At 37.0% G+C, this 12,937-nt stretch overlaps 1 protein-coding gene across 1 annotated transcript; it reads left to right on the forward strand.

The window, feature by feature from the left end:
• The first annotated feature begins 8,518 nt into the window (after window positions 1-8,518).
• LOC117241262 lies at window positions 8,519-10,303 on the forward strand. The gene has a single exon (XM_033507224.1). It carries the CDS (start codon window positions 8,519-8,521, stop codon window positions 10,301-10,303), a length of 1,785 nt encoding a protein of 594 aa, XP_033363115.1.
• Window positions 10,304-12,937: the final 2,634 nt, after the last annotated feature.

Here is a 12,937-nt window from a genome sequence, read left to right on the forward strand (position 1 = left end):
GAATAGTTTAATCAAAAATAAGACCTGGCAACTAGTAGAGAAACCAAAAGACAAAAAAGTAGTAGACTTGAAATGGGTATATACGAATAAATCTGATAATCGTAAGAAAGCACGATTAGTCGTTCGAGGCTTCCAACAAAATGAAGTACTGGAAGACTTATACTCTCCAATGGCAAAAATGTAAACGTTGAAGTTATTACTATCTTATTTTTGTCAATATGGTTTGACGATTATGCAAATGGATGTAGAAACAGTATTCCTAAACGAAACTATAAAATCGGAAGTATTTGTAAAACAACCTATAGGTCACGACAATAAAAGCGGGAAGTATGTAAATTAACAAAAACGTTATATGGATTGCATGAAAGTTCAAGAGCTTGGTATGAATGTTTCCACGACTATATGAAAAAATTAGGATTTCAAAGGAGTAAGAGTGATTATTGTCTGTATATGAAGTATGAGAGCGATGATGTTATATATTTAATTCTATTCGTAGACGACTTATTAACATGTGGAAAAAACAAAAGAAAAATCCATGAGATTAAAAACAAATTGTCAAACCAATTTGCGATGAAGGACTTAGGTGAAGTAAAGACTTACTTAGGAATAAACATTGAATACGATAATAAGAAGTGTGAGATGAAATTAGATCGAAGTAGTTATATAGAGTCATTAGCGAAACAATATAATATAGAAAATAGTAAATTTTACATCAATAGTATAATTTACATCTGTGGAACAAAACTTAAGTTTAGAACCCGCACAATCAGCCTCAGACGATATAAGATATAGAAATCTCATAGGAGCTTTATTATATATTAGTACTGGAACAAGGTTAAACGTTAGAGATAGTGTAAACTATTTATGTCGATTTCAAAACAGTTACAACGAGACCCACTATAATATATATGCATTGAGAATTTTGAAATATTTATATTTAACTAGGAAATTAAAATTATAGAAACTTATAAAAGAAATTTGAATGCTGAAGTTATTGATTGTTTTGTTGACGCTGATTGGGCTGGAGATAAAGTAGATAGAAAATTCACTACGGGATTTATCATAAGATTTTTCGGAAACGCAATTTACTGGAAATCAAGAAAGCAAAGTGGCGTGACAAAATCATCAACAACCGCCGGGTATGTAGCTTTATCGGAAGCTGTGAGCGAAATTAAATTTGTAAGAGAATTGTTGAAAGATTTCAAAATAATGATCGAGACGCCAATAAAAATTTACGAAGATAATTCTGGGGCGATTGCGATATCAAAATTTGGTAGCTTGACAAAAAATTCTAAGTACATTGAAGTTCATTTCCATTTTGTGCACGAAAGTTACGAAAATAAAGAGATTGACATTATAAAAGTAGATTCAGAAAATAATGTAGCTAATATTTTAACGAAGGCTATAGGGAGAAACAAATTTGAAAATTTTAGATTACTTTTAAGAATAGTTTGATTGACTTATAAAAGGAAATGAATATGCAGCACAAAAAATTGAGGAGGTGTGTTGAGATTTGTATAATTTTCTGTGCTGGACTGGGTTAAGTGCGTAGTAGAGATACTTGTATGTGGGTATCAGTGTGTGGCGGTATGTGTGTGGGCGGCGTCTCGAAAGCAGATAAATGTAAACTGTTCAGTCGGTTAACAGTCGGGTATAGAAGAAAGTGCTGAGACGCGTGCAAGTGTGTATCGATGAATATATAAGAAATCCTCCATAAAATAAATATATTACTACTCTAATGTTAATCCTCAGTATCAATTTAGTGTTCCTATAACATTATTTCGGCTTCAAAGATCGACAATTCTCAACATTAGTACAAAAATCTGAGCAAATCAATAATCAGATTACTCACTACTAAATCTATCAACATTCTATTCCTCAGAAGTTCTCCCAGAAAATTTTAAGTACGCGCATCGTATCTTTTTAAAACCTATCACATCATTGATCGCGTCTCGCCGCTAACAGAATCTCTAGTACCACTATTCGCCAATTTTCATTAGCCCTTTTATTGCCATAACTTGAAAGCGTATAAATGCCAGAAAGAATATCTCCACGTCCCGTAACCGGAGGCTTTTCATTTTCCAGAATTGTTGAATTTCGCGTTGTACGCCTGGAAAAGGGGCGAGAGCACACGTACGCGAGCCCACTACGATTAATCATTCTGTTTTTCGATGCTGCCTCTCCCGACTTCGTGCTACCTCGTTTTTTTTTCGTTTTCGGCCAGTTATCATGGAGGAGTCGGGGGTAATTGTTTGCTCACAGTACGAATAACAAGGGCGTCAAAAGCCGGACGAGCCAGCAGATTCATTAGGCAAGTATTTAACGAAAAATGACGCAGCGTTTCCCCGAGCTGTCTCCACCCATTCTCGTCCGGTTAGTTTGTGTTTTAACTCGTTACGTCCATCCCTTTCATCGATCAAAAAAAGAACTACTACTACTACTACTACTACTACTACAAATACTAAAAGCGAGCATAATGACAAAGTAGTAACAAGAATGACTTCCCGTACTCTGGATAGTCCAGAGGATGCGGAGTCATTGGTAGTTACCTTCTTCTATGGCAGTTTACCGGGCCTCTTCGGCTCGTAACCTCTTCTTTCTTCGGGCGGAATGCCCACTGAAACTTACATCTAAGCTCGAGACTTTCTAAATAGCAAACCAAAAAATAAAGTACAAAGGTGAAATAAAAAGATAAATCGCGGAAGCTGATCCAAGTGCACATAAATGAACAACGATCATATAGCGATCGCTGTCCGTTCGCATCTGCATGCTTGAGCAATATTAACGTTCGTTTCGAAAACTACTCGCGATCACGACCGCGAAATTAAATAAATCGACGAGCAAAGCCAGACGCGATGACACGTTCCATTCGTGTCAGCTTTACCGTCGATTATTCGAATGAAATTCCCTGAAGCAGGTTGGTCACTCGAAAACGCGTCTACCCGATCAGAGGTTCACCTCCACGGTTCTCACACATATCACCAGGGCGCAAGAGTCTCCACTAGAGAGAATGTCCCGAGATGCCTCCAACACCCGAGTTTAACACGCAACATGTACACTCTAATTTACGTACCATTTTCCTGAAATCGACTGACGAAGGCTAGTGACCATTGCGCAAAAAGTGATAAAACACATCTAAAGAAATTATATCGTTAAAATAAATATAAGTAAACTTGGAATTATAATTGTAATTTACAGCAATATTAACAGCGTGTTGCGCTTAATCGTGTAGCTAATATTACCACGAATTGTGATTGTATTGATACGTCTCCACATTTTTCGTATCTTAAGTTGTAGCGAATGAGAAGAACGACGCAATTCCACAGCCTAACCACACACACACTCACACAATGTGGAAAATACGTCGTGCACGATACCCTAACACATGGTCAGCAGCTGAGAAATTTTTGCATTAATTATAGTCATCGTGCCCAATGTCTTTTTCCCATTCAAGTAACACCTGAGCACGTGAATGACATCCTGTCAATGGGCACGGCAATTGTTAAATCTGAAAATCCTAATCTAAAAGCATGATTGGTTTGTCTCATTTGTATTTAACGGACTAACGTCCTTTGATTTTACATTTTATTACTTCCTTTTGGATTATAATAACTCTGCTTTATTAATTTAATAAATTACTGAAATTTTAATATTATCAAAAAAGTAACATTAATTGAAAAAAGACTAAGACTCGATGAAATAGAATAATTGTCTCTAAATGCATTACCAAGATAGAAATAATCTTCGGCAATCGCTTCGTCAAAGCACATTTCCAAAAATGCAGAAACAGCGTTCAAAATTATTGCTTTGTTTCAAAAATCTGCCTGTCGCGAAGTTTCTTCTTGCACATAAAATTTCACACATTCTTGTACGGAAAAGAAATAAATTTTAATTCATATTTTAAATTCTACTTACGTTTATAGTATCTGAAGTCAAACAAAAAAATGTGATATATTATAATTAATATTGTCACAAAATGAATGTATCGCGTATTGCATGTATCGTCATTATCATTGAGTAAAAATTGCATCTTTCATTCCAACGAAATCGGAGGGCATCCGATTTTTCCTTCGGTACCTCTTATTTATACTAAGATTCATTGCTTAAGATTAAGTGTATTTATGTCATACAAGTATATTCGTCTAGGTATTTGCCTTTTGCAAATATTTATACTGAATACTATTATACATATTTGTCAGTACCACGAATATATTCTCAAATTTATATGTTTAAACTAATTATTAAAAAATTAATGATTATAATCGCGATGTGTAAGAAGACCTATCCTGAACTAATAAAAAAAGATATGAAAAAAAAAATGTTACTACTCACGGGTGTAAAAAATACCCGCGGTCACTATGCTCGCAAAAAATTCTACATAATACAACCAGTCACCCGTGCCGATTCGGACCTTTCATCCTACGACATAATTGAGTGACCGGAGGAACAAAAACGCTTGCGACTCACCATTAGAAGCGAAGAAGCGGAAAACGTTCCCATCGACACTGCATTATCTCAGCAAATATCATTTCAAAGACTAACATCAGGCAGGAACTGTCGAAAATCCAATGGTGGAAATGGAGGTTATGAAAAATCTGTTACAAAACAAACCACGATAAGTGATCGCTGATTATTTGGAATGTTGGAGATTGTGAAAAATGGAAATTTATTACACTCCTAACTTTAGTAATAATAAAGATTGAAATTCTAACAAACATCCATAAATGTAAAAACTGAAACTCTAATATAAAAGTTTAAAATCTAGAAATAAAAAATCTAACGATTTTTTAAATATATTAGTCATTTGTTTTATAATTTGGTATTAAAACACTAACACTTTTTTTATTTTAATAGAAGAATAATCTTAGAAAACCCTAACCTATGAAAGTTTCAATCAAATTGTATTTCTTAATCAATAGTATTGAAAGCAAAATATACAGAATACACATAATTCAAGTAAGATATGTGAAGTTACTTACATTCTTGGCTTTTGAGCCATCGTTGGAGCATTCCCAAACAAGACAAAGAAGTTTAAGCTGTGATATGTCTATAACAAAACAGAAAATATCATTAATATTGTTAATACACAATGATAAGCATGGAAATTTAACAACAATAAAGACTAAACTCTGATAAGTATATAAATTGAAACTCTAATATAAAAGTTTGAGAATAAAACATTCACTGATTTTGATACGTATCAGACAGTTTTATTGTACCTTAATGTTAAGATTTTAAGACTTTATTTCAATTAAAAAGGACATTTACAGCTTTCTAAATTATCAATCGTTTTATTGTATAATTAACAATATTTCAAAAAAAAAATATATAATAAATAGAACAAATTGAAATACAATACGTAAAACTACTTACATTCTTGAGATCCTGCAAAGGCTTTGTCTTCTTGATGCACTGACTCTATTATCGAAAAAGAATATTCAAAAGAATATAAAATAAGACCACATTACCACGACCGCAAAAATTATAACCAGCGAACAAGAGCTCTAATGTCGCGTAGAAAATTGTTTGATAAAATTTGACTACTTTCGCGTGTGATTATTTAATTGAATTTAATCAAAACGACCGTGATTGGAAAATATTGAAAAATACGTTTGCGGAGCAAACACTGACTCTACAAACCGCATTGCACGCGGTCAAAAATATTCCCTAAAAATAGAGTTGTTTATGGGTGGTGTGGGGTGGGATGGGATGGGGAGTAGAAAAGAAGCGAAATATAGTTTCGATGTCTTTCATCTTTTCTCTATCAAACGTTTATTTAGAAAATAGTGCTACTTTTCCTTTACGTATGAAAAATATTAATTTAAAATTACAAGATATTTCTAGATATCGAACAAATGTTTGCGAATACCATGAATGCAATGTAAGCAGTTGCAAGAATTATACTATGAATGTTCGTTACCAGAATATGAGATATACACTCCACTAATACACTAGAATACAGTTGAAAATATTTGCAAGATTTCGAAAGTTCACAACTAAATATACTTAAATAATACTACAGAAACGCATGCGAAATTTTGTTTTGAAGTACTTGAGTTTACTTGTGCGTCACCTCTATCAAAAGAAATATATGTTACGAAGTTAAAAAATATAGTAATGTATAATGCGAAAAACACACTAATGAAAGTAATAAAGAACCGACGCCACCAATAGGTTATAATACGTTACAAACCTGACGCAACGCTATCGACGTTATCGGTACGAAATGAGACGACTAAGTGACTCCTTGTACGTTAGTTTCGCATAGCAACTACCAAAGTGGCGAGGGAAGTGGGGACACAAGAGCCGGTGACACAAGCAGCTACGCAGTTAACGATCCAGACAAAGAAATGTATACATCAACAAAAACATTCCTATTCTACGAAGCACTTTCTTTCGAATTACGCAGCAGGAATCTTTCGAATTGCGCAGCACAATTCTTTCTCTACGTCGATATTTACAAATATCGTACAATAATGCGTAGCCCTACTGGCAACATCACAGACACATTTGTCTAACTTATTACTTTAGTTACCTTACTTTATAATCTTAATTTCGTTAAACAAAGCAAGATTGAAACAACAGCATGGAGAAAGTGGAAAATTACTTAAAATTACTGTTCCGCAATGACACAGTATGCAGATGAAGTCTTAAGCGCTTTTTGAGTGCGTATTCGCTTTTAATACTAATATAAAAATAATAAAAGTGGAACGATATTTATTTTTAAGTCCAAAATGTAGTAAGAGAATAATTTTTTCACGGTTGAAAATTTGAAGTCCATTGATATTTTCTCTATATCATTTTTTATTATCACGACGTAGTACCTGAAGTTTTGACCGATCTAATGATTTTTTTTCTTAGAAATATCCTGAATGAACGGGGAATTAAGAAATGTGTAATGAAGGATATAAATAATGGAAATTAATTATGGTGGAGGAATCAACGAAGAAAAGTTATTTTACTAATTATTATACGAATGAATATTCAAAATGTCGCTCAACGACTACTAAACTATTTAATTAACACTAACTTCACCACCCCTAGTCAAATGACTGGTTTAAATATCTAATTTAAAATTGTACATTTATCGTTATATCTTTTGTTCATTTAGCTTTACGTGAATTTTTATATTCTCCGATTAATTGATTTCTCAACTTTTAAAACCAGTTATTTTACCGGGCCTGGTGAGATTAGTGTCAAAAGCCAGCCTGATATTTTCTTCAATTTCTGATCTTCGGTTGATTTTCAGTATTTTGCCTTCACTTTTCACCAAAAATTAGATGTGACAAACGAAATGCAATGTAAGACTTGCTAACGTTTAGGTCATGTTGCTTCTAATTGCAACGGACTGTCGCAGCGTTAAATTCAACGATGAATTACGATCCAGATGCAAGTATTGATCCAGATTTCTGTATCGAAGAAAGCAAGGATAACACAAATCAACCTTGTTGCGTTTCGTGTAAAAGTTTTGGTCATCCTGTTCACATCAAGATTGCTCTCTCAACGCTTATTGTCAGAGTTAAAAAGGCAATGGCAAAAGAGAATGTGGAATATTAACGAAGAGCGAAACAAATAAATACGATTCGTAAGCATTAGTGTAGTATCGTGGACGAAAGGCCCAAGAAACGTCGAGCTAACTACAGACAATGTCGCGAGAGCCGAGGCGCTGTCGGCTCCATCAACGCATTACCGGGTCCTTCAGGTAAATAGGTAAATAGCCGAAAAGACCTTCGTGACCCTGGCTACGAGCGTCTGTAAAACACGTGTGCGGTGGGCCCAGCAATAGACAATAGAGCGCTACAACGGTCCGAGAGGCAGTCGAAAAGCAGAGAGTGCGAATCGAGGAGCAGAGTGCGAGTTGAGCGGAGACGGAGGTTGCGAGTGGCGTTGCCGAGAGAGTGTGGATTGCGCTGTTTTCTGTACGTTTGGTGTGAATAGTTCAGGTTGAACAACAATCGTCTTTTTCTGTCTGATTAACATCTCTATTGTCCACTCTTTGTAAACACATTATATCACGATATTACATTTTTTGGGGGCTCAGCCGGGATTGGGCAAGACAGAAAACGAAACGGTTTAACAGAGCTATTCGAGCTAGTTGTGAATTTACCGGTACGCGGTGTGGTAAAAAACGATATCGTTGACTGCTTAAGTTCGTGTAGTGTGAAAAATGGCAAACGTCGGGGACGAACGATTGTCGGGTGAAGAGGGTTCGACGCTGGAGGAGCTGAGGAGTAAGCTCGCGCGAATGAACCTCCCTATATCGGGTGCGAGGTCAGTGCTGATTGCAAGACTGAATCCGGCGTGTAGGGCTGGACAATCGTATCGTAAGGGATCGACGGGCGGTGAAGAGCTAACCGGTCAACGAGATCTAGGAAACGTACAGAGAGCTGAGCGTGATTGTAACGAAGATGAAGATGTTGAGAAAATGAATACGAAGGAGTTGAAGGAGCGCCTCGCTAGTTTGGGTTTAAAAACGACAGGAAGAAAAGTAGAATTACGCGCACGGCTACAAGCGGCCATGGATGGCAACGACATATCGTTGGAAGAAGAAAGCGACGACGAAAGTGAGGATGAAGATGACAAGAAAAACACAAGAGGATATAAGAGAGATACGCGAAGGGTGTATCAGGACCGTGATGAATATTGTCGAAGGGCATGCGTTGGTTCGACACTGAGGTTTAGAGACGTCGAAGATGCATTAGAGTCGTTTAGTGGCGACAAAGGTGAAAATGTCGAACGATGGTTCGAGTCGTTCGAGGAAGTCGCTGATACGTGCATGTGGTCGGATGGGCAGAAGGCAGTCTACGCCAGGAAGCTGCTGAAGGGATCAGCGAAAATATTCGCGAGCTTCGAGTGTCGTGCCAGAACTTGGCATGAGTTGAAGAGGGGGCTAGTGAAAGAATTTTCGAGGAAAGTCAACAGTGGGCAAGTTCATCAGAAACTTGAAGAAACGAAAATGGAGAGTGATGAAGCATGTTTGGCTTACATGTACCGTATGCTCGAAATAGCCAGCCATGTGGACATGGAGGAGGAAGCAAAGGTGGAATACATAGTGGATGGAATAATAGACGACGAGAACAATAAGGCTATATTATACGGCGCGACGTCAATCAAAGAGTTGAGGAAGAGGTTAGTGATGTACGAAGAGCAGAAGAGCCGCAAAGCAAAGTCGATTGTGAAGCCGGCTAAAACCCAGAAGAACGGGAAGCCCAGTCAATCTGTAGACGCAATGAAGAAAAGAAGATGCTTCATTTGCGGTAGTGAGGATCATCTAAGGGTTAAGTGTCCGGAGAGGGGAGAAGGTGTTATGTGTTTCAAGTGCAGCGGATTTGGACATATTGCAGCGAGGTGTACGGCACGACCGAAAGAGACTTGCGCAGTGTCAAGATCCGAAAAGGGAAAGTACTTGAAGGACGTGTCGATAGATGGCTGCAGGGTTGTCTCGTTAGTGGATACAGGTAGTGACCTTACGTTCATACGAGCGGATGAGTATGCGAGGTTAGGATCACCACCTCTGGGAAACTGCAAACTTAGGTTTGATGGTTTTGGTTCCGCTGGCAATAGTACCTGGGGCGAGTTTACAAGGGTAATGACGGTCGACGGGTACGACTTTACTGTCACCCTGCATGTTGTCTCGAATAAGGTAATGACAAGACACAGTCTACTCTTAGGTACCGATTTTTTAGACCAGGGAGAGTTGCGAGTCAAACGGCGCGAGGTGACATTTTTACGACTCGACGATCAGACCGACGGTCACGAGGACGCGCCGGATGTACTGAGGGTAAACGCGATAGAACAATCCGACGAGATCGACTTGTCGCATGTACGAGAACCTCATTACCGTGAAGCCATTCGGGATATTATTAAAGGGTATAGGCTGGAGAAGAAGAGAGACGTCGGAATAACCGCAAAGATAGTTCTGAAAAGCGACAAACCGGTAGCGCGAAGACCGCGAAGACTGGCGCCGAGGGGGAACGGGCAGCATGTCGACCAGGTTCAGAAATACCTGAATTCCACCGTAAACAGAAGCACAGGGAAGACTCCTTTCCAGCTACTGGTCGGGGTCGAAATGCAAGTCAGGGAAGAGGCGACGATTAGAAAGCTGATCGACGAAGAGTGGGCCGCGAGGTTTGAAGAACAACGTCGCGAGCTACGTGAGGACGCGAAGAAGAAGATCGCCGCAACTCAAGAGGAGAATCGTCGAAGTTACAAGAAAAGAAAAAAGTGTGCGAAGCAGTACCGAAGGAAGGATCCGCACACACCTCGATTTTATGAAACCTTGGGTCCTAAACGCCGAAAGTGACGCATCCGACGATAGCGAGAGCGAACATAACATCTGAGGGCAGATGTCGAGCTAACGAAACGTCGAGCTAACTACAGACAATGTCGCGAGAGCCGAGGCGCTGTCGGCTCCATCAACGCATTACCGGGTCCTTCAGGTAAATAGGTAAATAGCCGAAAAGACCTTCGTGACCCTGGCTACGAGCGTCTGTAAAACACGTGTGCGGTGGGCCCAGCAATAGACAATAGAGCGCTACAACGGCCCCAGAGGCAGTCGAAAAGCAGAGAGTGCGAGTCGAGGAGCAGAGTGCGAGTTGAGCGGAGACGGAGGTTGCGAGTGGCGTTGCCCGGAGAGTGTGGATTGCGCTGTTTTCTGTACGTTTGGTGTGAATAGTTCAGGTTGAACAACAATCGTCTTTTTCTGTCTGATTAACATCTCTATTGTCCACTCTTTGTAAACACATTATATCACGATATTACATTAGTAGCGGAGTAAAACGAACTAAAATAAAGTTCGCAATAGTTAGAATCAGAATCGCCAAGAATACTAGTTTCTTTATTACTTCTGTTTATGCAACTTGTTCAGCAAAGACCGAGTTTACCAATGAATTAGACGTACTTGTATAATTTATATCATATATATTATTATAGATATTATTTCTATTATTATATATATATATTATATATCTTTTTAAATAATTGTTATTTTATTGCAGGAGATCTCAATTTCGAACATATGGAATTTGGCAATTTGCGTAACAATAATCGTAGAGTTTTTTTTATTTAATTTTGTTGTTCTCCTCGGTTCTATATGAACCGAAACGGATGTTATATTTCGAGATATTAATATAATATACATAGTTTTTGTATTGTTTTATATTTTGCTTTTTCTATCCGATTGAGTTTCTGTTCCCTTCGCGTATCCTACGATATTTAGCTTTTCATGAGTGAAACTGTTCGAAAGAAGAAGATATCTGAAGAGCTACAAACGCGAAGAAATGAGGAGTCAACGAATGAATGCATGACAGCCAGAAACAGTTGCAGCTTCAACTTCATAGATCCTATATCGCATTTTGTTCCAAAACCACATCATTCATAGATCTTGTTATCATCGATTCAAGAATGAATATTTTAGATTTAATGGATAATAGCTTTGTTAGTATCTCTAGATAAAACAGTGATCATCTGGCGCTGTGATGCAGGATTTTCTTTAATGCAGGTTATAATATTCTCCTTGATAATGAATCTGTTGATTCTAACACGAGATATGAATTTTCATAAATTCATAAATTTTCAGAAATTCAATTCGGAAATTTTTTCGAGACTTTATCTATCGAAACAAAAACTGTTTATACCAAACAGGCGACATTTATCTCTCGATGATGTGTGTACATCAGGAAATCTGTCCTGGAATTGATAAAGTTACTTCCAAGATTTTTAATAATGCGAATCAAACAGGTAGATACATCGATTCCTATACATTGCATCCCAAAAGTTAAAAAGTAATTGCCTTATATTATTACATAGATTTCGACGTTTAAATAGCATCCATGCTCATAATACTCATTCTGAGTTTCACAAACTTTTTATTGGAACTTAAAAGCCAGTGTGTGTTCTTGCGTTGTTACTAGGGCTCAAGGCATCCAACGTTTTATTTTTTATCTCGTTATCTCGGAGTACATATCTCCACTCTCGAAGCTTTATATTTTGTTATCTCGGAGTGTATCTTCATATTTCTTCAACGTTTGTGCTAACGTTGTATTCTGTAAAATTAAAAAATTACAGAAAGAGACATAACGAAAGAGCTACGTAACCCAAAGAGAAGAATGGAAAAACGTTTGGACCACAATGAAAGATCGTTAGAACATTCGTTATAGCGTAAGTATCCCATAGCATTTCTTGATCCCTTTCGTTTTATATTCGACTCTTTTCGAATTATAATTGATTAATTATTATCAAAACTAATTATTAAAAATTGTTGTTAAAATTATTATATTATTTTATTGGATTATATTTAATAATTATAATTCACTTAATTATATTTCAGTAAAATAATGTAAAACAAAAAATGTCGTGCATCTACTATTTCCTCATAAAATGAAAGTAACTTTTGGAACAACCTAATAATTTAGCTAACTTTTAACTGTTATAACTTTTGAGTTGAGATGTTTAGGGCAGGTCTTTCTAAACTATGGTAACATAATGTTGTTATATCTATATTTAGAGGTAGGATTGCCTTAGTTATTACTTTATTATTCGGATGGAAAACACCACATTTCTCGGAGTCGAAAAACCTTTATTGCAGACACTTGGAAGGGACACGAACGAATGAACGAAAAGGATGTCTTAAACTATCGATCTGGTCTATCGGCCGTGTCTAGTAACATCTTCTAGTTATTCCCTTTTGTAACTAGCCGTCAGCATATAGATGGCGAGCGAGAACATACGTTGTCATTTTCAACACATAATTATGGGACCCTGAAAATTTTTGCGATTGTCACACGTCAGTGAAACAAAAAATGTCAATCATCTGTCATTAAAGAATCAGAAAGAACTGAAAAATATGTTTGGTGTTGTAATATCGGAAAATAAAGATGGAAATTTTTTCCCGATTGCTCACAATTTATTAATATTAAATTGAATATACAAATATAAA

This window comes from Bombus vosnesenskii, unplaced genomic scaffold (genome assembly GCF_011952255.1).
Source record: "Bombus vosnesenskii isolate JDL3184/JDL3185 unplaced genomic scaffold, Bvos_JDL3184-5_v1.1 scf7180000015562, whole genome shotgun sequence".
Taxonomy (NCBI): domain Eukaryota; kingdom Metazoa; phylum Arthropoda; class Insecta; order Hymenoptera; family Apidae; genus Bombus; species Bombus vosnesenskii.